The sequence below is a fragment of the Antedon mediterranea genome, chromosome 5 (assembly GCF_964355755.1).
Source record: "Antedon mediterranea chromosome 5, ecAntMedi1.1, whole genome shotgun sequence".
NCBI classification, from domain to species: Eukaryota; Metazoa; Echinodermata; class Crinoidea; order Comatulida; family Antedonidae; genus Antedon; species Antedon mediterranea.
Window position 1 is genome coordinate 22087781 of NC_092674.1, and position 22169 is coordinate 22109949.

Consider the following 22169-nt stretch of genomic DNA (forward strand, 5'->3'; position numbering starts at 1 on the left):
ACTTTCAAGTTTGAGGACAATAATACTACCTTTATCGCATGACAAATTTTATTAAGAAAATAATACATGTATAATATAATACATTTAAATTATGTTAAATATGATATTTTGCTGACCTGAAATTCGTTTGCACTGGCAGTCTCGGCAATTTTTAAAATTAGAAAGCATGATGTTGATATGTTAACCGATGCCTAGTTTCCTGTAACAGTCAAGCTACTGAGTAGTAGCACGAAGTCTACTAGAGTGTAGGACCTAAAAGCCTAGCTAACAAACCATTGTGTTTTAGTACCTGACATAGAATTTTAGGTCGTTCTGGCTTGTTGGCAACATAATTATTGTTTGCTTAATCATAAAACGTTTTCGTACCGTGTCGTATTTTTAAACAGTAGTAAACTATAACCCAATTATCCATTGATGATAATTATATAAATGTGTTGCTCAGAATCATCTTTGTAACTGAAGGTATCAATTATTATTAAGTTACCACATATTCAAACAAATTTATTTCGATTAGTGTACATGTATTTTTGCTATAATTTATTGTCTATAATCCCAAACTTATTTATATTTTATATTTAAAATGACAACTTTTACTTCAGCAGCGTAGCTTGCATATTATGACACACCTGATTGTATGCTTGCAATCCCATTTGTTAATTACGAATCGCGTGTCATTTAGAATGAGCCCTATCTAACGAAAAAGTGATATTATAATGGTGATAATTAACGCGCGCTCTAATGCACGTTCGCGTTTCTGTAAGCATTTTTGAGAATTATTGCCACGCGAATGTTCGTGTTTGGAAATGAACTTGTGTGCGCGCCGTCTATAAATGTTCCGCGCCGTCTATAAATGTTCCGTCCCGTCTAAAGTTGGAGCACTGCCTTGTTTTAATGGTCTAGCTTCCAGGCCTACCATTCGTCAATGATTTACGATGGGTAAATTGTATACAAGTAGGTGTGTATAAAACAAAATAATGAATGTTTTGTAAATCGTTGAATGGAGAGAATATTTTCTTAGATGGCTCCGCCTCATTACAATTAGAGAAGTCAATGTTTCAACTCATGAAACATTCTCACCTGCATCTAACTCATGAATATTCTTTATTGTATACTAATTTATATGCTGGGGAAGTATAGATCCTTTCTTAAAGTGTATTGGGGAGATGGTGCCTGATACACTTTATCTATTTTACATACATTATAATTCACTTGTGTTAGAATATCTAGAATGTGATCGGTATGGTGACGTTCTTTCAAAACCTTGGTCAGACATTGTATAAAATGTGAACCAGTTTTGATCTTCAATGATTTCTTTAGAGGTGTTGTCGAGTATCCAAATAGGAAATCAGCGTAATCAAAATATTTGTGAAGAGAATCATCTTCCATTTTTTTGTCTCGGCACGCTTGTATAAAGAATACTTTTGGTTTTGCATTCAGACTTTCACACTTATCTGCTCGTAAATTGCCGGCAAGTTGTAATATATTACACGTTTTTCCATCACTACCAGCAACTTCTCCAAGTCTACCATGAGACAACAGACAACAAACAAAGCAATCGTATTGTGAATGATCTCGTCTTCGCATTTCGTCCATCACATCCTTCATCTCCTGAGCAGTTTGATCGCGTTTCACTTCGACAATGAATCCTAAGTATTTAAAAACACGCCTCAGCTCATCTGTTGAGAAACATACTGTACAATTACTACCATAGCAGGCATATTGTTTTTTTTATTTATGAAATATAGATATCCCTATATAAAATTAATGTCTTTTATTAAAACGTAATTCTGAAGAATATTGTTAAAGCTTTAAATTGTGTTTAAACTAGATGGTGTGCTCGCTTTGCTCGAGTAGGCCTACCATCTAGGGCGTGTCCACAGAGGGTTCTTGAATACACAATAATTTCAGCGTAAAAAAACTGGCGATTTCAAATGTACGTAACGCAGGACTATAGTACATTGTCGTTTACAGAAACGAATAAATAGACACGATGATTTATGTGTGAATTAGGCCTACTTCCGAAGGAGAAACTTGTCTTAAAAATGAGTCCAAATTGTTTATTTTAACTCATTTAAACAAACCCAATTTGTGTTTTGTATATAACATTAGAGTACAGTAATTCAGTAAAACATTTACGATTTAATACTTTTTTTATAACTGTCCCTGTTATAGTCGATTGAAATAAAAAGCACATGTAACGATACACCACTACCGTACAACGTTTATATTTTTTATAACTATTAATACAAACGTTGAGAAGCAACTGTCAGTAATACAGTTTTTATTTATATATTATGTGTTTATATATCCAGCAGTAGAGCCTACCCACAGTCACATGTTCTTTGTATATGTGTTTATATATCTAACAGGAACCACATTCACAGTAAGACAATTTCGATTCAAATGGGGACCAAAAATGATTAATAAGTATTTTACAATATTGTCAAAGTATTGCAATACTATATCTCAGTTTTAAGTGTATTCTCCAAGGACCCATAAATTTACCTACTTGTGTTTAACCAAGAGCTCATAAATTTACCTACAAACTGGGAGTTTGAGAGATTGGAATGCTCCATCCATCGCAAATCAATACATTTGTATAAACGTTTATTAACTCTTTCAAAATAGTATTTTTAAAAGAAAATCGGTCTTCAACATTATGATACTTTTCAACCGGTTTTCAGCTATTAAAAACAATTATCGTAGGAGGAGATAGGAAAATGCGAAGCATCCTCGTATTATTGGGTTTTTTTTCAAGAGGACATCCATTAGATAGTGTATACCACTATCGGAAAACACCCTATTTGGGGCAAATCGTTGAACCTAAATCCGTTTGAATTGTCAATAAATAATTATCTAACTAAATTTAATTAGTAAACAGGGTTACATCAGGTGGTTAAAATCAGTACCGAGATTCTAACCAATTTTATATACCATCGAGTAAACATTCTAGAAATAACGCGTGATTTACCGAATTTTGCCCTTACGTAAATTTATATATAGACTCGAGCTGTTCAACCGCTTTTCAGCTATTAAAAACAATTATCGTAGGAGAAGATAGAAAATGCGAAGCATCCTCGTATTATTGTGTGCAGGTATTTTTCAAGAGGACATCCATTATAGTGTATACCACGATCGGAAAACACCCCTAAAGGAGTCGTCAAACACACGGCCAGCCTGTGGTTCTTTTTTGGCCAGCCTGTGGTCCGAGGGCGCTAGACAATTGGCCAGCCCCTGTGGTCCCGAGAGCGCTAGCATGAAAACACACAACAGCCCGTCTCAGCTCTGTGACATACTTGCCAGCCTGTGGTCCCAAGGGCGTTAGACATAACTTTTCTATGCTTTTCTAAAGTGAGCCCTCTACAACTGTTTTCATTTTATAAAAACTTCACTGTGCTTTGACAAGAATATATGTTGTAATTTATGGGTCTTAATGTATTATATTAGATTATTATTTGTTATATTAAATAATGTTTTTAGACATATTTACGGCCGCCATCTTGTTGGTTCCCCCTCCTGTTGGAATCACTTTTCAGTCTGCAGTACGCCCTCTAGTGTTCTTATTACATCTCTCTATCTTTGGCGGCTCTCTGGCTGACCAAAATGTCTAGCGCCCTCGGGACCACAGGCTGGCCAAATATCTAGCGCCCTCGGACCACAGGCTGGCCATAAAAGAACCACAGGCTGGCCGTGTGTTTGACGACCCCTGCTCGGGCAAATCGTTGAACCTAAATCAGTTTTAATTGTCAAAAACTAATTATCTAACTAAATTTAATTAATAAACAGGGTTACATCAGGTAGTTAAAATCAGTACCGAGATTTTAACCAACTTTATATACCATTGAGTAAACATTCTAGAAATAACGCGCGATTACCGAATTTTGCCTTTACGTAAATTTATTCTGTTGATTCTGGTCAACACTTAACGTATACATCATATTGATGCATATGATTACAGGATGGATGCTACCCAAAAGAAATTTCTTATACCTTCATCTATTTCAGAACTAGTTCTTTCTTTCATTTGGCTTTCCTCTTGAAACTTAATGTTGTTTATGATTAGGCATATTCCACGAGGAATGCTGGTCATTTTGTATTTAGGTCTGCCATTATCTGGTATAATAAAATATTAAAATATAACTTTATTAAATGTCAATTATTCAATAAATAAAAAAACTTTACATGCGCACATTTATAGCGACATTAATATCATTAATTTTAACAAACATATTACAGAATTACTATTTCTGTAATTTGTTTAATAGAAAATACATGTGGAGACTTTATTAAATAAATTCCGGAAAAAAAAAATTAACTATTATACTAATACCAATGTTAGCCTACATGTATACATAGCCATGCTTGCTGTGATAGGGGAAATGGTATTGGTGGAAACGAAATTCATAATGATAATGGCAAATATCACTTTTTTCTTTAGAATATCTATAATAAAACAATAATAACATTTTTGTGCTCATTTTCTTGATGATAATCAATGTTCAAAAAGAGATAAATTACTACTTTACCTTCTTGAGTCACTGTGGAATCAGTCAACGAATTCAATGAATGTATTGTCCCCAAAAACATGAAAAACAAAGAAAAAAATCAGACTTTGAATATTTTTTAGTAGAAAAACATAAATAATGTTTTTACATATAAAATGACAAAATAAACAGTTAGATTCAATGCTTTAAATTACAGTTTTTCAGAAAAATTGTTTATATTTTTAATTTTTCTTTACGTTTTTTTATTTTATGCTTACAGCGTGGTACCTTTTTTCTCAAGATGTTAGTTATTGATTTTCCTGTTTATATTTAAAAACAATAGATTTACTTTGAATGAATATAAGTTGTGATGTGGAAGTTGTTCCCATTTTATCGTTATAATTTTAATGCAATTTCGCTATGAAATCATGAATCATTTTAATAATTTGGTTCATCTCTAGTAATTATGTTGCATCACGGCACCCCTAGTTAGCACTGAATTAGCATACGTTGTTGTTAACATTATACCTCACGGTTATAAATAATTCACTATTTGTCTACTAGTTATCGATTCATAGAAGCGCTGGTGGTGACTATAGATTGTTCCCGTTCGACAATGACTTATACTTATGAAACGCCATATGTGCCAAAATATTTATCTTTTTACTAATATTAAGTCAAAACTCCGTCTGGGACCAAGACTGTACAATGACTACACTTCGGCTTTAGTTAATAATATAGGCCTAATATTGAAATATTTTTTTTAGAAATAGAGTACACAATGTTTAATTATATTAGTGTATATAGTTGGATATAATGATCTTGTATATAGATTTGACTGTCGTTTGATGGATTAGTTAATTCATTATTAAATATATACATTAGGTTATTTTTACGAATTATAATATTGATTAAAAATACAAAACAAAGATATATGTCAGTAAATAATGTTACATTATAAAAAGAATATATAGATAAAATGAAGAAAATCACAGAGATTATGAAGCGGCGTTTCTGAATATACAATACAAAGCATCGTAAATTTAAATTTATAAATTTTAGGCGACCTTGTCAGAGGTCAACCGACAAGCCTGCCACGTTTTGATATTCAAACGGTTTTAATCATTCGGCTTAAGTTTTTAAGAATATAATTAAGATATTGTTTGTTCATTCCTCATGGAAAACCTACCCGAGTTTTCAGAAAATCCTCCAGACGAAACGTCAGAATTAACCTAAAAACAGATTTATAAATAATTATTTAATTAAATTAAGTATTCTGTTTTATAACACACATGCGTGTATTCTTCCAATTTTATTCGTTTTATTTGCAATTAACCCTTCTATCTAACATCTAATGGTGATGATTAGCACAATCTAATGCGCATGAAGCTTTCTGTGCATCGTGGCATTGCTTGTATCCTTGGGCAAGTCACTTTACTTAAGTTTGTCTCTCTCCACCCTGGTACACATGGGTACCTGTTTAGGTCCACACATAACTTATTACTAGCTGCATTGTGGAAGTATGTGTCCATACGATGACGTTTCACAACATTAGGCTTTTTATAAATCTAGAATATATTTATTATTATCTTTGGTTGACTAGCCGTTGTAATTAATAAAGATCTCAGAATGTTATTTACTATAGTTTTTAAGCAGCTATTGGCTAATTGCTGGGAAAAAATAGTACTTACTAGTTCTTTGTCGTCTGACGGTTCGGGTAGTTGCTCAGTCGGGTTGTGATCGGCAGAGATTTGTAGGTCAGGTAGATCAGTACTACCTGTAGTAGTAGGATGGCCTTGATCGTCATTTAAACCATCGGCAGACTGCAATTGGATCTTAGATTTTACGTTAGATCGTTTAGGTCCGGTGGCCGATCTAGCTTCCATTTCGTCTTAGTATGTTCAATATATCAGTTTTGTTGTTAACACTATAGATATACTAGAATAGAGTGGTGCAATTTTAATTGTTTTCCTGAGTGGCTGTGACAGGTCATGTCATTTTAAACACCATTAGTAAAATTGTTTTTTAAAGTGTATTTTTCTGGCAATAACAAAGCAATACAAAAACACAGTTGAAAGGCAAAAAACATAAAACATAAACATTAGGTGCTAAACCTCTACGGCAGTAGCGGTCAACCCAAAATTCAAATCTATCTAAATTATTATCTATCATATCTATTATATACGATCTGCAAACATTTTGGACATATTAAATTAGTATTGTATTGAAATAATTATGACTTTTTGAAAAAAAAAATATAGAAACATATATTTAAATTACGAATTTCAACGCGAAATGTATTCCAACATGTGGAACGTACGTTTTAAATGATTACGGTATTCCTGCAACGACGAACATTAAAAAGGGTACCAGTCAGTTACAAGTCATAAGTTATGAATTAAGAAGGCCTAATTAAATTAGACTTTGAATAGGTTATTTTGTAGTTAAGTTAATCACTTCCGTAGGAAAAAAAAGAAAAAAAATAATGTTTTCACTTATAAAATAACATAATGATGGTTAAATTAAACCAAAAATCTATTAGCTGGCACCCAATTTGACGATTTTTTGCCTTAAATTCCGTTTTTTCAGGTAAATAATTTGTTTTGATGCAATTTTCGGTTGAAGTCAATAACTATTTTGTGACATTAAAATGACATACTCACCAAAAAAAAAATTAAAAATTATTTTTTCAGGGGACAATACATCTTTAAAATAATTAATAATTGTGGTGATGACGCCTAGAACATAAAGGAGGTAAATTGAAGTCGACATTTATCTAATGTATGTATCTTAATATAAAGTAATCTTACTAAAAATTGGTTTACCTTTTTGTAGAGAAACAATTAATTCGGCATTTAGTTGAAAGAATGAATTGCACTTCTTGATAACACCCTCACGGCATAATGAACAACACCATGGAGGAAATAAAATATTGATAGTTTCCTTCTTCGAATACATCATACACAGATTGCTTTGAATCTGCACAAAATAAAAAGCAATGACTCTGCGTATAGACTGACATGCGCACTGGCCTTGAACGAGTAACATATGTGCACTGTTTCTAAACAGTTTTAGTGGCTGGACCACATTATCGAAAATCTGTCTTTCATTTTTCTCTCCTGCTTTTTTATTGTACATCTTCTCGAAGTTGGCAATGGCAACAAGATTTGAATTAATATATAATGATTGACTAATAATAATGAATTTAAATTGTCTTTTAATTTGTAGACAATGTTAGCACTTCGTTCTTAATATTTTTCAAACACCATTCTTTCTGGTAAATAATTTTTTTGATGCAATTTTCGGTTCAAGTCAATTTTTATTTTTGACATTAAAATGACATACTCACCAAAAAAACAAATTAAAAAATATTTTTTCAGGGGAACAATATATCTTTAAAAAAATTAGTAATTGTGGTGATGACGCCTAGAATATAAAGGATGTAAATTGAAGTCGACATTTATCTAATGTATGTATCTTAATATAAAGTAATCTTACTAAAAATTGGTTTACCTTTTTGTAGAGAAACAATTAATTCGGCATTTAGTTGAAAGAATGAATTGCACTTCTTGATAACACCCCTCACGGCATAATGAACAACACCATGGAGGAAATAAAATATTGATAGTTTCCTTCTTCGAATACATCATACATAGATTGCTTTGAATCTGCACAAAATAAAAAGCAATGACTCTGCGTACAGACTGACATGCGCACTGGCCTTGAACGACTAACATATGTGCACTGTTTCTAAAAAGTTTTAGTGGCCGGACAACATTATCGAGAATCTGTCTTTTATTTTTCTCTCCGGCTTTTTTATTGTAAATTTGTTCGAAGTTGGCAATGGCAACGAGATTTGAAATAATATAATGATTGCCTATATAGTAATGAATTTAAATTGTTCTTTAATTTGTAGACAATGTTAGCACTTCGTTCTTAATATTTTTCAAACACCGATTTTTTCAGGTAAATAATTTTTTTGATGCAATTTTCGGTTCAAGTCAATTTTTATTTTTGACATTAAAATGACATACTCACCAAAAAAACTAATTAAAATATATTTTTTCAGGGGGAAAATACATCTTTAAAAGAATTAATAATTGTGGTGATGACGCCTAGAACATAAAGGATGTAAATTGAAGTCGACATTTATCTAATGTATGTATCTTAATATAAAGTAATCTTACTAAAAATTGGTTTACCTTTTTGTAGAGAAACAATTAATTCGGCATTTAGTTGAAAGAATGAATTGCACTTCTTGATAACACCCCTCACGGAATAATGAACTGAAATTATTATGTATTCGAGAACCATCTGTGGGCACGACCTAGATGGTACGCGAGCGAAGCGAGCGTACCATCTAGTCTTTTATAATTATTGAAAATATTATATTTCAAAGATTTACAGTTATTGAACGGATATATATACTTCTAATATTTCATAAACCGTGTGTCGTTTTAACAAATTTGAGATTTATGCATGCTTTTTTAAGTCATAATTGGTGTGTTGTAAGAGGTTTTGAAGATTTGTGGTGTGCTCTTCCTTTAAACCTACTACCTACCTTGTATTGACAAACACAATTGACGATGATGATGTGATTTATTATCGTTTATTCTTATTACAAACATACGAGAACACACGCGTACAAACTAATACTTTTATACATATTATTTCCTCATTTTTCATTTTCATTTCATTTGCATTTTTATTCCAAAACAAGACAAAATTCTACATAATAAAACAAAATAGGAAAATAGAATGGTATAAAAACTAAACACGAAAGCTTTAAACATTTTAATTCAAAATAAGCATTACGAGTTGTATACAAAGTGACAAGAAACAATAAAATCCTAATAACAAAAGAACGTGTTGAAAGAAAGTTGTGTAAGTAACATCATGGAACTATATATATATATATATATATATTACAGTTCCATGGTAACATAAAACAAACATTAACTCTAAAGCGTGATTTCATGGTATTAACCTGTCTTTACCTATTATCACAAAACAATTCATTACATGGAATACATTTGATACAGCACAAAAGGATTAAACTAATATGTCATATATAACACTTGAAATAAGAGAAAATACACAAATTAGCTTAAAAATTATCTGAATAAAGCATTGAAATCAAAGTAATAACAACAATACAGTCTCACAGCTAAGTAAAGTGTACTTTTTACCAAAGTTATCGAATTACCGAAATCAATTTAATGTAATGATATTGTTAATATTAGTTGTAAATACTTTAATTTAGGACTCATGCATAACGAGATAGTGAGTAAATTAATTGAGTGTTTTATCAATGATGAACGGACATTTCAATCGGCACATAAGTTATAGTTTATTGGTCTACGCTAGAAAAGTATAGATCCTTTGTTAGGGTGTACTGGGGAGCTGGTACCCTGGTGCGGGTAACTTTATTTACCTGATCATTCACAATTGTTAGAATATCTAGAATGTGATCTTTATGATGTCGTTCTTCTAAAACCTTTGTTAGATTTATAATGAAATGCGTACCTTTATCCGTGTTTCTAACTGACTTTGTTAGAGGTGGCGTCGAGTATCCAAATAGGAAATCCGGATCACTAGGAATTGGTTCAACCCCATCTTCACCTGAATTTTGTGGTCGGCATGCTTGTATGAAGAATAATTTTGGTTTGGAAATAAGATTTGTGCATTTATCCTTTCGAAAATTGTTGGTCAGTTCCACAATCTTACAACTCTTTCCGTCACTACCATAAACAATTCCAAGACGACCATGAGACAATATAAAGCAAACAAAACAATCATATGTTTTATGTTGCTCACGTTTACTCATTTCGCACATCACATCTTTCATCTCTTGAGCAGTTTGATTGGATTTCACCTCAACAACAAAGCCTATGTTTTTAAAAACACGATTTAGATGAGCTGTTGAGAAACGTACCAGTATATTTTATTTACATTATAATTATTTGGTAAATTTATCGATTCAAATTAATCAATTAAATGTCTAAACCACCCGGTGATATACTGAAATTGAATTAATTAATTTGAAACGACAAGATGAGGAAATCTGTGAGAAAGAGAAAAAGTCGCCCCAACCGAGACTCTCTTCTGCTTGATATGCAGCTGTCCTAACCATTAGACCACTGGAGATGTCATGGTATTGTTCAAACTCAATTGGATAGCGACTCTTTAATATTCTCGGCGTGGTACGGCGGAACAGCACTAGTCCCTCAATTGTAAGCACGCGCACCAGAGATCAAATTGATACGCCCTCATCTTTCAGTATTTTATTCACGAAGCGGGATCTCCAAAGAGATACTTTTATATATATAAACACATCAGGCATAGAACATTAATTCTAAACCACCCTGTGATATAATGAAATTTAAATTTGAAACATTAAAGATGAGGAAATCTGTGAGAATGAAAAAAAGTCGCTCAACCAAGGCTCGAACGCGGAACCTTCTCCTTGATATGCAGAATACTGAAAAATTACAATGATGTGGGTATCAGTGGCTGGATCTCAATGGAGATACAAAAAAAGCAAACATCAAAACGATAAAGAAAAACAGCCAGAAAGTTATCAGCGCTTTCGGGCAACACTAGCCCTTCATCAGTGCAAATGAAGGTACTTGGACAAAGATAGATAGATATATAAGGCAAGCACTGCCTGAGTAGACAGGAATAAAAGAAATAAAACCAAAGAGGCACAAGGCTTGTGAATAGAGGGTGGATATAGTATTGGGTTAGAAAACAAAGAAGATTAGATAGCTTGCTTATAGCTTAACAAAAATAGCTTAATAAACAGCTTAAATGGTCGTTAATATTGAAACATAAATTTAGGTAGTCAATGGAGTAATTTTAAGTCCAAAAGGTTTTGTGGTTTTAAGAAGTAATTTCCACTGGTTTCCTTTGTCTTTACGAGTTTTGTCGCTCCATTTGACATCGTGGTCTATTGTAATAACTCTGAAATTAGCAATCGAGTGACCAGCTGAATTAAAATGTTCGGCTACAGGTTGATCAAGCTTTAATGTTTTGATAGCTGATCTGTGTTGTGTCATTCTCATACAGGGCGTGTTTTTTGTTTCCCCGACATACTCTTTGCAAGATTTGCCGCACAGGCTTTGGCTGTCATGAGAGTTAATTTCACTCATTTGGATATTACTAATATATCACGAAGGTTGGGAGGTCTATGAAATGCAATGATAGGTGGTTCCGGAAAAACAGTCCTGAGACGTTTTGTGGACTGTAGAATGGGCATATGTTTTCAATAATAGCCCGTAATGGAGGCAACATAAGGTGATAGGTTGTGACCAATGACACTCTGGTCGAATTTGGCTGACGTGGTTTGTACATCAGTGTCTGATATTGAGGAATGTCTTTTGCTTTCTTTATAACAGTTTTAATGTATATATATATATAAAGAGTCGTTATCCAATCGAGTTCGAACAATACCATGAAAGCCCCAGTGGTCTAATGGTTAGGACATCTGCATATCAAGCAGGCGGTCCGAGTTCGAGTCTCGGTTGGGGTGACTTTTTCTCATTCTCACAGATTTCCTCATCTTTATCGTTTCAAATTAAATTATGTAATTAATTAAATTTCAGTATATCACCGGGCGGTTTAGAATTAATGTTCTTTGCCTCTTGTGTTTATATATATATAAAGTATCTCTTCGGAGATCCCGCCTCGTGAATAAAAATACTGAAAGATGAGGGCCTATCAATATGATCTCTGTTTCGCGTGCGTACAACTGTGGACTAGTGCTGTTCCGCCGTGCCACGCCGAGAATGTTAAAGAGTCGTTATCCAATCGAGTTCGAACAATACCATGAAAGCCGCAGTGGTCTAATGGTTAGGACATCTGCATATCAAGCAGCCCTAACCATTAGACCACTAGGGCTTTCATGGTATAGTTTTTTAACTCTATCGGATAACGACCCTTTAACAATTCTCGGCGTGGTACGGTTGGAACACAACTAGTCCTCAGTTGTACGCACGCGCACCAGAGATCAAATTTATACGCCCTCATCTATAATTCAGTATATTTATTCACTAAGCGGGATCTCGAGAGATACTTTTATATATATATAAACACAACAGGCATAGAAATAAATATATATAATTTCCGATTTATATCTTTATAGCAGTTTTTATATCTTTATAGTAGTTTCAATGTATTTATATATTTCCAACGATTTATATCTTTTGACAGAAATACGCTGAAATTCCCGAGGAAAAACATAAACCGAGTAAACTATTACTATTATTACTATACCTTCATCTATTTTAGAACCAGGTCGTTCTGACAACTCGCTTTCCTGATTAAAAACATAGTTGTTTATAATTAGGCATATTCCAGGTTTGCTTGACATTGTGTATTTAGGTCTCTCCAAGCCTGGATATGTAAAACAAGCAAAAAATAAAACAATATAAAACAACTAAACATTTAAATAATGTCGACTATGTTTACAGTCCAGATGTTAAAAGTATATAATTTGGAAGTTCAGGCTGTTTTCCAGTCGACGTTGATTTGCGTTGAATTGACCGGATTCAACGATTTTGAGGTAAAACGAAAATGAGGTAAAAATAAACGTTAAAAATCGTTAAACCTGCTTTTCAGTTGACGTTAAGTCGCCTTGATTTGCTTTGACATTTAAATCGTAAAAAGGTTTAAAACAAATAACGATAGCCATGATCGAGCCGGACCAATGTACAAAAAATGCAATGTTTTTTTGGGGCAACTAATAATAATAATAATAATAACAACTTTATTTAAAAACGGATGCAACACTTGAATCACCATAATTGTGTTTTTCGCAAGGCCGTTACTTACTACAAACTATTTATACTATTACACAAGTTATCATTTACAGTACAAAAACAACAACAACAACAACAAAAAAAAGATTTCATGAATAAATATAGAGTTTCAAGTATATTTTATCTTTGGTCATTATCATTGTTTTAAATATATGTATATTAGGAGCTGTAATTGCATTTGAGTTTATAGCAACTAACTCTATGAGTAATTGTTTTGCTTTAGTTGCCCCTGACCATTGTGCTCTGTTTCTGTTCTGTTCTGTGTCTGTGTATTGGTCGAATAAATAAATGAAATGAATGAAAAACATCGTCGCGTTGTATACATTCAAGATTGTCTGCTAGTACGTACTTTTTCAAAAGCTATAATGACATAATTTGTGAACCATTTGGTTGGTCAGTTCTAACGATCTAACGTTGAAGTTGAACTCGGGTAAACTTCAACGATTGCATTGATTTTAAAGTCTATTTTCTAGTAGATTTTAGCTGAATTGACCGGATTCAACGATTTTACAGGAAAATGGAGTTATAAACACTGAAAATCGTTACAATTTGCAATCGATCGTTAAAACTAATCAATTAATTCACTAATTACGTCAGCATAGTTTGTGAAAAGAAACCGCATTTATTTTAGCGTTACGAACATAACTGATTATTAATAACGTGTTTTAAGTAAACAAACACTCTTCATAGGCCTATACGTTGTTTTAACAACTTATGATGAGTTGATCAAATCAAAATGTTCTGAGGATGTCGGGTAAAAGTGTTTAGTATCTATCTGGAGAATGATTGCTATCATCAATTCCAAAACAATAGTAGTGCTGTATATATTAAGATACATTTTAAAAGTAATTTAACACTTATGTATATATGATAGTGAATGTTTTCTTACATTCTTTTTCCAATATCCCATGAGTTTATAACCTCTTTATCCCAACACGAACAATTGTTCTATCCCGTTTTACTACTTTACCTTGTTGCGTCTTCGGATTTTTCTTAAAGGGAAGCGCATTTATACGCGCTTGTTCCTCTCTTGTCTCACTTTCTTTGTCTAAAGAGAAGAAAATAACCAACAAGTTAGAAACTTTGGGAGTAGGATTAAGAATAAATGTAAACATTTTAATCTGAATATTAATGGTTAATACACTGCGCCTTACTAAAAATGAATTAGTGTGGTGATATCATTATAAATCAACATGTTGACTATAACTACTCGTGTTTTTTTTTATTCCCGCAAAGTAGACTTTATTTGATTTCGGAATGATTACTCTATATTAATTGCATTGCAAGACATTATTTAGATAGATATATACACAACTCAACCCAGAATCATCCGACTTTAATCTTGCATTTGACACTATGACTAAGTTAGTAATAAGGAATTTCTTAAAAATTGTAGGAAGGAAAAGAAAACCAACACTTAAATTATAGGTTGATTAGTTCAAAGTGTATGGGTTACAGGAGGCCTATTTATTTTCGATTGACTACTATGTTGTAGGTAGGTAAAGATGCTAAAAACCGCTATGGCACTCTTGAATACTGTCCAGTCTGGCTTTGCACCGAACAGGTGATGTTTGACTCTTCTTCATTGTTTAGGTTGGAACCTTTCTTGTGCAGAGTATAGATAGTTTGTAACAATTAAAACCGCTCTAATCTTCACGAAATAGCGCTATAGAAATATCTCATTATTATAATTATTATTAAGAAATATTTATTTGAAAAGAGGAATAGAAGGAAGAAGGATTATTTGGGCAAACAGTCTTCAGAAAGTAAAGGAATATATCAAATATATGAAAGAACTGAGAGTGGTGCGATTCCAAGAAATGAAATGTTTTGAAATAGTAGTAGAATAAAAGCATCCAATTGGAACAATTTTGATATCTATTTTCGTTACTGCTAAAGACAAATATATATTTGTGTGTATGTGTTATATTATGTAAAGGATCAATAAAGCCAAAAAGAAAATAACGACGCTTTACCTTTTTTTGCCGGAAGCAAGTCAACCAATTTGTCTAAAAATATATAACAATATAATTTAGTATTATATCTTCCTTGTTTATAACATTATCTTCTATCTGCATCTTTTCAACGTTGTGACCTGCCTGGTGAAGTTTCTGTTCACTCAATTAAGACAATCACAACGTGACTATGGTATTTGAGTTATTCGCTTTTGTTTAAAAAAAAATAATAATAATGTACACAATAATTTGTATAGTTGAAAGTAGACTTTAAAAACACTGCTCTTTATGTCTAATTGTTTTTTTCTAATTGATATATTTCTACATCAAAATCATTACCAACAAAGTAGTACCGTAAATGTAACTTAGAATACTGTACCTTTGTCATCACGCTTAATATCTGCATCTGAAGAAAAAAAAACTTATTAATGAATAATTTATTTACAAGTAGAAATTCTCGTGAGTTCAACTCACATACATAACATTTTACATGCCTGATATTGTTTAGACTATTCAGTATAATCGATTCAATAGTTGAAGTCAATGGAACTAAAGGCGGGCTACTACCATCAACCATAACGTAAGCAACACGTTTCTCACGGAAGTTTTAGTGGATATATTACTTTGCCTCTGACAATTACAACAAAGTACATCGACAAATGTATACCATTCTTGAAAATTTGACTACAGTACCTTTCACTGTAACAACAACTTCGTCTGAAAGAAAGAAATCGTACATTGTATCTGTGATATATCATGTTTATTTGCATATATTCGTTATGATTCTTTCTAAAATCCTGATAGCGCATGTTGTTTTAGACCATGTAATTACGTGGCATAAACATTAGAAGTCCGTTTTTAAGTCAGGAAATCCTACATCATGTTTAATGATTAAAACTTTATTCACTTTATTATTTATTTATTTTTTAATCTAACACATGGTTTATTATTACGGGTGGGGTTAGTTCATGTTTATGAGTGGGTGTTTTTTTAAATTAGACTTGGTGAACATAGAGAAACAATTTTAATACCTTAAAATAAGCTTTATGGTAGGTGAAAAAATGTTAACGTTGTCCCCACCTCTGCCCAGCACAACTACATCATTACAAATACTCCCACCCCATTGTAATATTGGAAGTTTGACATTCGTAAACAAACTATTTTAATTGTCACATAATCTGTAGCTTGATTGTCTGTATCCTGATTCAGTTAAATTAGTTTATAAACGTACCATAGTATATAAGACATGTATACAGTAATAATAAATAAATATAATAATGAAGTACAGTACATACCTCTTCTGAATACCAAATTGTTCAGCCCATCTAAAAATAAGAATTAATTAGTTCATTGCTATGCTTTCTTGACACATTAAAATTACAAGCGTATAAATGTAACATAAACGGAGATGCGTTAAGGAGAAAAACAGGTATAATGTTGATTCAGGGAGATATGGTAACTCGTTCCAAAAGGCTTCAATTAATTTTATTTCATATATACATTTATTCGATTACGTATAACGACCACAATAGTTGGAATTGTTATGTTAATTTACAGTATTTAAAGTTAAAAGCTGAAATAAAAAGTCACATCTATTTTGAAGCTTTATAAGTTTGGATGCGAAGGGTGTTGTAATGGTTTTTAATGAATAAACATGTTAGAGTTTGTATAGTCGACCCCATTAAATACTTAAACTGATCATTAGTAAATCTACGTGTTGTATGTAGCGCCTATTCTCACCTTTAATTATTCCTTTTGCTTTTCCACTGAGACGATCAGCAAACCTGTTCAAATCTTTTCGCGTAACCAAGAAGTCATTTACTTGTAAGTATAATGCCAAATCCCACAAATCTTTAATATCACTGTTGTGCGTCTGATCGTAAAATGCACGTGCCTCATTGAAATCTTTACTTGGATCAGCTTGCTCTATTCCATTAAAAAATAAACTACGATACGGCTTTAATCCTACGCCTTTGTGTACAAATTTTGGTTTGGGCACAGTGACTTCAGTCAGGAGATCTTGAAGAGAACCAAGTTTCGTCAGCTCACCAATCTCAGAAAACAATTTCAAGGCATTGAATGAAGCAATAACTTCGTTCTGTTCTCTGTGCTTTGCCAAGTCATCCAGCAATTCGATTGCAGTCACTGAGTTTTTTCCAAGAACCGTACTGCTAATGTAATCCGATAGGAGAAATTTTAATTTTTTTAAATTATCTCCCTGGAAACTCCTACCAAACTCTGCTGAAAATTCTTTATATTCAAAGTCAATATTAGCCATAATTCTACAACAAAAAATAATTTAGTTACATTTGTATTAACCATAACCCGTTTTAACTTACATCAAATGTATTATGTATTCACTTCTCACAAGCAAAATAGATGAGAGATACATATAAATCAAATAACACAAAAAAACAAGAAATCATATCAATACTAATATTTGGTGTTATTTTCTTGATTGACTCCCAAACACATTAATAAAATCAGAATTTGAATAGGTCATTTTGCAGTTTTAATAGTTATTCAGTTCCACAGAAAACCACAAATTAATAACTATTTACTAAAAATGTTCTAAAAACCATTAAAAAATAGATAAGATAATATTTAAAACATTCGTTTAAACGGACACTAAAACTTATTTTTAAAATATTGTAGCGTCTAGTTATGGCGTTCAGTTTGATAGAAGAAGTGATTAATAAGGGCATCATCTGATGGATTCAATTAGGTTAATATTGGCAAGTTCACAAACACGTTCAAAATTTTGCTTAGTCATAGATATTCCAATGTAATATATATATATGATAATAACAATAGTCATTTATATTCTATAGAATGTGGCCATAATAATACATTGTAAAATGTGAATTATATTTGTTTCAATACGGCAACATTAATGAACGACAAACACTATATCGTTAATTTTAATAGATTGAACATATACTTTTTAATTTCTTTAAATCTGTCTTAAGTTAATAAAATCAAATATCTTTAGTTATTTTTATTTAGCTTCTGAATTACATTTGGATGTATGCAATGTTTTTGTAATGATAATATTATTGGGTCATCAGAGGTAAAACTACATAGTTTTCCTTTAATCAGCCTGAACAAAAGAAATGTGACAGAGTTATGCATTAAAGCCCACACGTCGATGGAATTCTACTTTACAAATCAATATTCAATTAAAAGAGGGAGGTAGAGGAGTAATCTGTTTCGTAACCAGCTCATTTTCATTATGGTTTACTTTAAACTTTGGTTTATGATTTTCAATCAGATATCTCTATACGTATTGTTTTGTATGTTAATATGTTTCCGAGCCTTTTAGTATTTACAACTGTCCATATTACTGTAGGTATATGTATTTACAGAAAATCTGTTGAGTCAGTTTTTCTCGTCAATACTACCCTGATTTATATATATATATATATATATATATAAACAAATCAGGCATATAACATTATATATATATATATAAACAAATCAGGCAAAGAACATTAATTCTAAACCGCCCGGTGATATACTGACATTTATTTAATTAATTTGAAACGATAAAGATGAGGAAATCTTTCAGAATGAGAAAAAGTCGCCCCAACCGAGACTCGAACTCGGACCGCCTGCTGGATATGCAGATGTCCTAACCATTAGACCACTAGGGCTTTCATGGTATTGTTCGAACTCGATTGGATAGCGACTCTTTAACATTCTGGGCGTGGTATAGTACGGCGGAACAGCACTAGTCCTCAGTTGTACGCACGCGCACCAGAGATCAAATTGATACACCCTCATCTTACAGTATTTTTATTCACGAGGCGGGATCTCCGAAGAGATACTTTTATATATATAAACAAATCAGGCAAAGAACATTATTTCTAAACCGCCCGGTGATATACTGAAATTTATTTAATTAATTTGAAATGATAAAGATGAGGAAATCTGTGAGAATGAGAAAAAGTCGCCCCAACCGAGACTCGAACTCGGATTTATATATATATATATATATATATATATATATATAAATCCAAAGGCAAATCACTGAAAAAAATGACAATGCTGTGGGTATCAGTGGCTGGATCTCAATGGAGATACAAAAATAAAAAGCGAAAAGCTAAATCAAAACGATAAAGTAAACAGCCAGAAAAGTTATCAGAGCTTTCGGGCAACACTAGCCCTTCATCAGTGCAAGTGAAGGAATTTGGATAACGTCATAGTATAAAGCTGGCAAGTGCTGCCTGGGTGGACAGGAATAAAAGAAATATATTTCAATATATACACATTAGGCAATGAACATTAATTCTAAACCGCCCGGTGATATACTGAAATTTAATTAATTAATTTGAAACGATATATGTTTTTTAGTCTCATTCCAAAATTGTTTATATCTCAACCAAGCTACCTTCTTTGTTTCTACTCTTATTCAATTTTTCACAGTATATTCCTTATGGATTGGATAGCGACTCCACCGTCGGGCTGGTAAAATGATTGGTCTGGAACTGCCTTCCTTTACCGATGTGCACCTAGAACACCTCCAGAAAGATTTCGAACGCATTGAGTCGGATGCCTCTCATCCTCTCCACAAAGTGATCATAGACCAACTTAATCCAAGTGGTAGATTGAGGCTCCTCAGTGTGAAAACAAATCGATTTGCTAAATCCTTTATTCCCTCCGGTATCATCCAGTACAACAGGAAGTCAAGAAGATAATTTTATCTTGTAATTTTTTAGATGTTTTTATATGAATGGTTTTATGCTATATTTGTTTTTATTGTGTTTTCTTTGTTCTTATGACGAGCAATGAATTTCCTTATTGAGGATCTATAAAAGTTATCTTATCTTATCTTATCTTATCACCCTGGCTCCCTTTGTTATATTTCTTTTATACCTGTCCACCCAGGCAGCACGTTCCAGCTTTATACTATTACGTTATCCAAATTCCTTCACTTGCACTGACGAAGGGCTAGTGTTGCCCGAAAGCTCTGCTAACTTTTCTGGCTGTTTTACTTCTCGTTTTGATTTAGCTTTTCGCTTTTATTTTGTATCTCCATTGAGATCCAGCCACTGATACCCACAGCATTGTCATTTTTTCAGTAATTTGCCTTTGGATTTATATATATATATATAAACATTAGGCAATCAATGAACATTAATTCGAAACCGCCCGGTGATATACTGAAATTTAATTAATTAATTTGAAACGAGACTCGAACTCGGACCGCCTGCTTGATATGCAGATGTCCTAACCATTAGACCACATGGTATTGTTCTCGATTGGATAGCGACTCTTTAACATTCTCGGCGTGGTACGGCGGAACAGCACTAGTCCTCAGTTGTACGCACGCGCACCAGATATCAAATTGATACGCCCTCATCTTTCAGTATTTTATCTATAGTTCACTATGTCGGTCGGTCTGTCTGTCGGTCCAGTATCACTATGCGTTTTATCGCTTTCTGACCTTATCTTGATATCAGTTTAATCTAGCTTAGTCAATTTTTCACAGTATATTCCTTATGGCCAGGAATCGACGTGGTTATGTTTTTACGGTGCGCAATAAAAAATTACGCGGTCTACGCACGATTTAACGAAATCACGTTTGTAATCAATATCTTCACAACCATGAATCACAATTAAATAAAATTTGGTACTTATAAATTTCAGGGCATAAATCATCATATGGCAATACAATTACGTGCGTAGCGCATGTAACGCATGCGTAGGCGCGCTTAACATTTTCAAAAATGTATTTTCGATGAAATAAGAGTACGTCTCAGGCAATTTTAAGCGTTTACAAAATTGCCATGAGTGCGCATATTTTTGCGCGCGCACTGCGCGTTAAATATTATTGCGCACTCTTTTTGCCCGATTTCTGTTTTCTTGACTTACTTTTCAACTCGAAATTACGTTATACGAGCACGTCAAAAGTGACAGGCTACGCACGTGTAAATTAAACAAGGCCATATAGATGGCTGCAGTCGCGTGCTCATTAGTGTTTACCGACCGACCGACCGACCAACCTACCAACTGACCGAAGTTACCGTACTAAACATGTTTAAAAATGTTGAAATGTTTAAAAACATTTATATTTTTTTAATTTGTTTGAAGTTCAACGAGAAACAACCAGATATTACCTCCTATTTACATGCTTTCATGAAGGGAGTCTCCAGAAATTTAGATTAGAATGCTATACAGAGTAAATAGTTTATTTGATTTGTGTTTATTTTGTTAAGTAGGCAATACTTCCGAAATCTAACATAAACAGTATTTCCAACAACATTTTGTGCGTTAACATTATTTTTCCCATTATTATTTCTAATATGTAATAAAACGACCTTAATTTCTAGATCTATGTTGTTTTTAGAAACTAGGCCTATTCATGTTCCAAACTGATGCTTTTCATGTTGTAAATAGTAATTCTAGTTTACGCATATGAATATTAATATTATTAACATTTTGCTGACGAACAATAGTTTCAGACTTATGTTCGACTATTCTACGTTTAGGCACAAAGATCATTTGTTATTCTAATTTCCTTTTTACTTTTAAATAGTGTTTAGATTATTACTTTAATATAAACATACAAAATATGACAAAACAAAAAAATATTTACCTTTTTTTGTGAATAAACAAAAGATTATACCAGTGTCGAGTTTAAAAAGATTTCCACTTCGTGCCGTTTGTAATAGCAATACTAGGCTAAACACAATACATACAAGTTATGCATGACTGACTTTCAAACTAATGACATGCGCATTTACCCAAATGATTATTCAAGTTATATCGAGTGTAATGTATGTGTTATTTCCTATTTTTTCTATAAATAATTCGCTCTAATTCGGCCAATCATGTATTGCAAACTTCGTGCCGTTTGTAATAGTAATATTAAACAGAATACACACATGTTATGCATGAATGACTTTGAA

General features: G+C 32.6%; 2 protein-coding genes and 1 long non-coding RNA gene across 5 annotated transcripts; all 3 read right to left on the bottom strand.

Annotated features, from left to right (window-relative positions):
- Positions 1 to 42: 42 nt before the first annotated feature.
- Positions 43 to 5346, bottom strand: LOC140048712 (caspase-8-like). The gene is made up of 3 exons (XM_072093484.1): positions 4527 to 5346; positions 3991 to 4113; positions 43 to 1676 (listed from the first exon to the last, which is right to left on the bottom strand). The coding sequence occupies exons 1-3, from the start codon at positions 4585 to 4587 to the stop codon at positions 1117 to 1119; spliced, it is 744 nt and encodes a 247-aa protein (XP_071949585.1). The 5' UTR covers positions 4588 to 5346; the 3' UTR covers positions 43 to 1116.
- Positions 5347 to 5466: 120 nt separating this feature from the next.
- LOC140048713 (uncharacterized) lies at positions 5467 to 8761 on the bottom strand. 2 transcript variants are annotated; one of them, XR_011845127.1, is made up of 5 exons: positions 8687 to 8761; positions 7998 to 8152; positions 7310 to 7463; positions 6176 to 6422; positions 5467 to 5716 (listed from the first exon to the last, which is right to left on the bottom strand). It is a non-coding gene; the product is annotated as an uncharacterized lncRNA (long non-coding RNA). The 2 variants fall into 2 exon arrangements; XR_011845126.1 differs by lacking the exons at positions 7998 to 8152; positions 8687 to 8761 and having other exon boundaries at positions 7310 to 7607.
- Positions 8762 to 9174: 413 nt separating this feature from the next.
- On the bottom strand, positions 9175 to 21936 carry LOC140049575 (uncharacterized). 2 transcript variants are annotated; one of them, XM_072094476.1, is made up of 9 exons: positions 21857 to 21936; positions 16999 to 17540; positions 16554 to 16583; positions 15952 to 15975; positions 15638 to 15664; positions 15280 to 15312; positions 14274 to 14351; positions 12759 to 12878; positions 9175 to 10373 (listed from the first exon to the last, which is right to left on the bottom strand). In XM_072094476.1, exons 2-9 carry the CDS (start codon positions 17534 to 17536, stop codon positions 9835 to 9837), a joined length of 1389 nt encoding a protein of 462 aa, XP_071950577.1. In that variant the 5' UTR covers positions 17537 to 17540; positions 21857 to 21936; the 3' UTR covers positions 9175 to 9834. The 2 variants fall into 2 exon arrangements, with proteins under 2 accessions (XP_071950577.1, XP_071950576.1); XM_072094475.1 differs by having other exon boundaries at positions 9175 to 10403.
- Between the last annotated feature and the right edge of the window lie 233 nt (positions 21937 to 22169).

What these genes read in the sequence shown, in the direction of transcription:
- LOC140049575 (XM_072094475.1), bottom strand. Translation starts at nt 17,536, where the DNA reads ATGGCTAATATTGACTTTGAATATAAAGAATTTTCAGCAGAGTTTGGT. An exon ending in CAATTTGGTATTCAGAAGAG is followed by an intron (nt 15,976 to 16,553) that starts GTATGTACTGTA and finishes TCTTTCTTTCAG; the next exon opens with ACGAAGTTGTTGTTACAGTG. An exon ending in AGTTGTTGTTACAGTGAAAG is followed by an intron (nt 15,665 to 15,951) that starts GTACTGTAGTCA and finishes TTTTTTCTTCAG; the next exon opens with ATGCAGATATTAAGCGTGAT.
- LOC140048712 (XM_072093484.1), bottom strand. Translation starts at nt 4,587, where the DNA reads ATGTTTTTGGGGACAATACATTCATTGAATTCGTTGACTGATTCCACA. An exon ending in TTCCACAGTGACTCAAGAAG is followed by an intron (nt 4,114 to 4,526) that starts GTAAAGTAGTAA and finishes TTATTATACCAG; the next exon opens with ATAATGGCAGACCTAAATAC. An exon ending in TAGTTCTGAAATAGATGAAG is followed by an intron (nt 1,677 to 3,990) that starts GTATAAGAAATT and finishes GTTTCTCAACAG; the next exon opens with ATGAGCTGAGGCGTGTTTTT.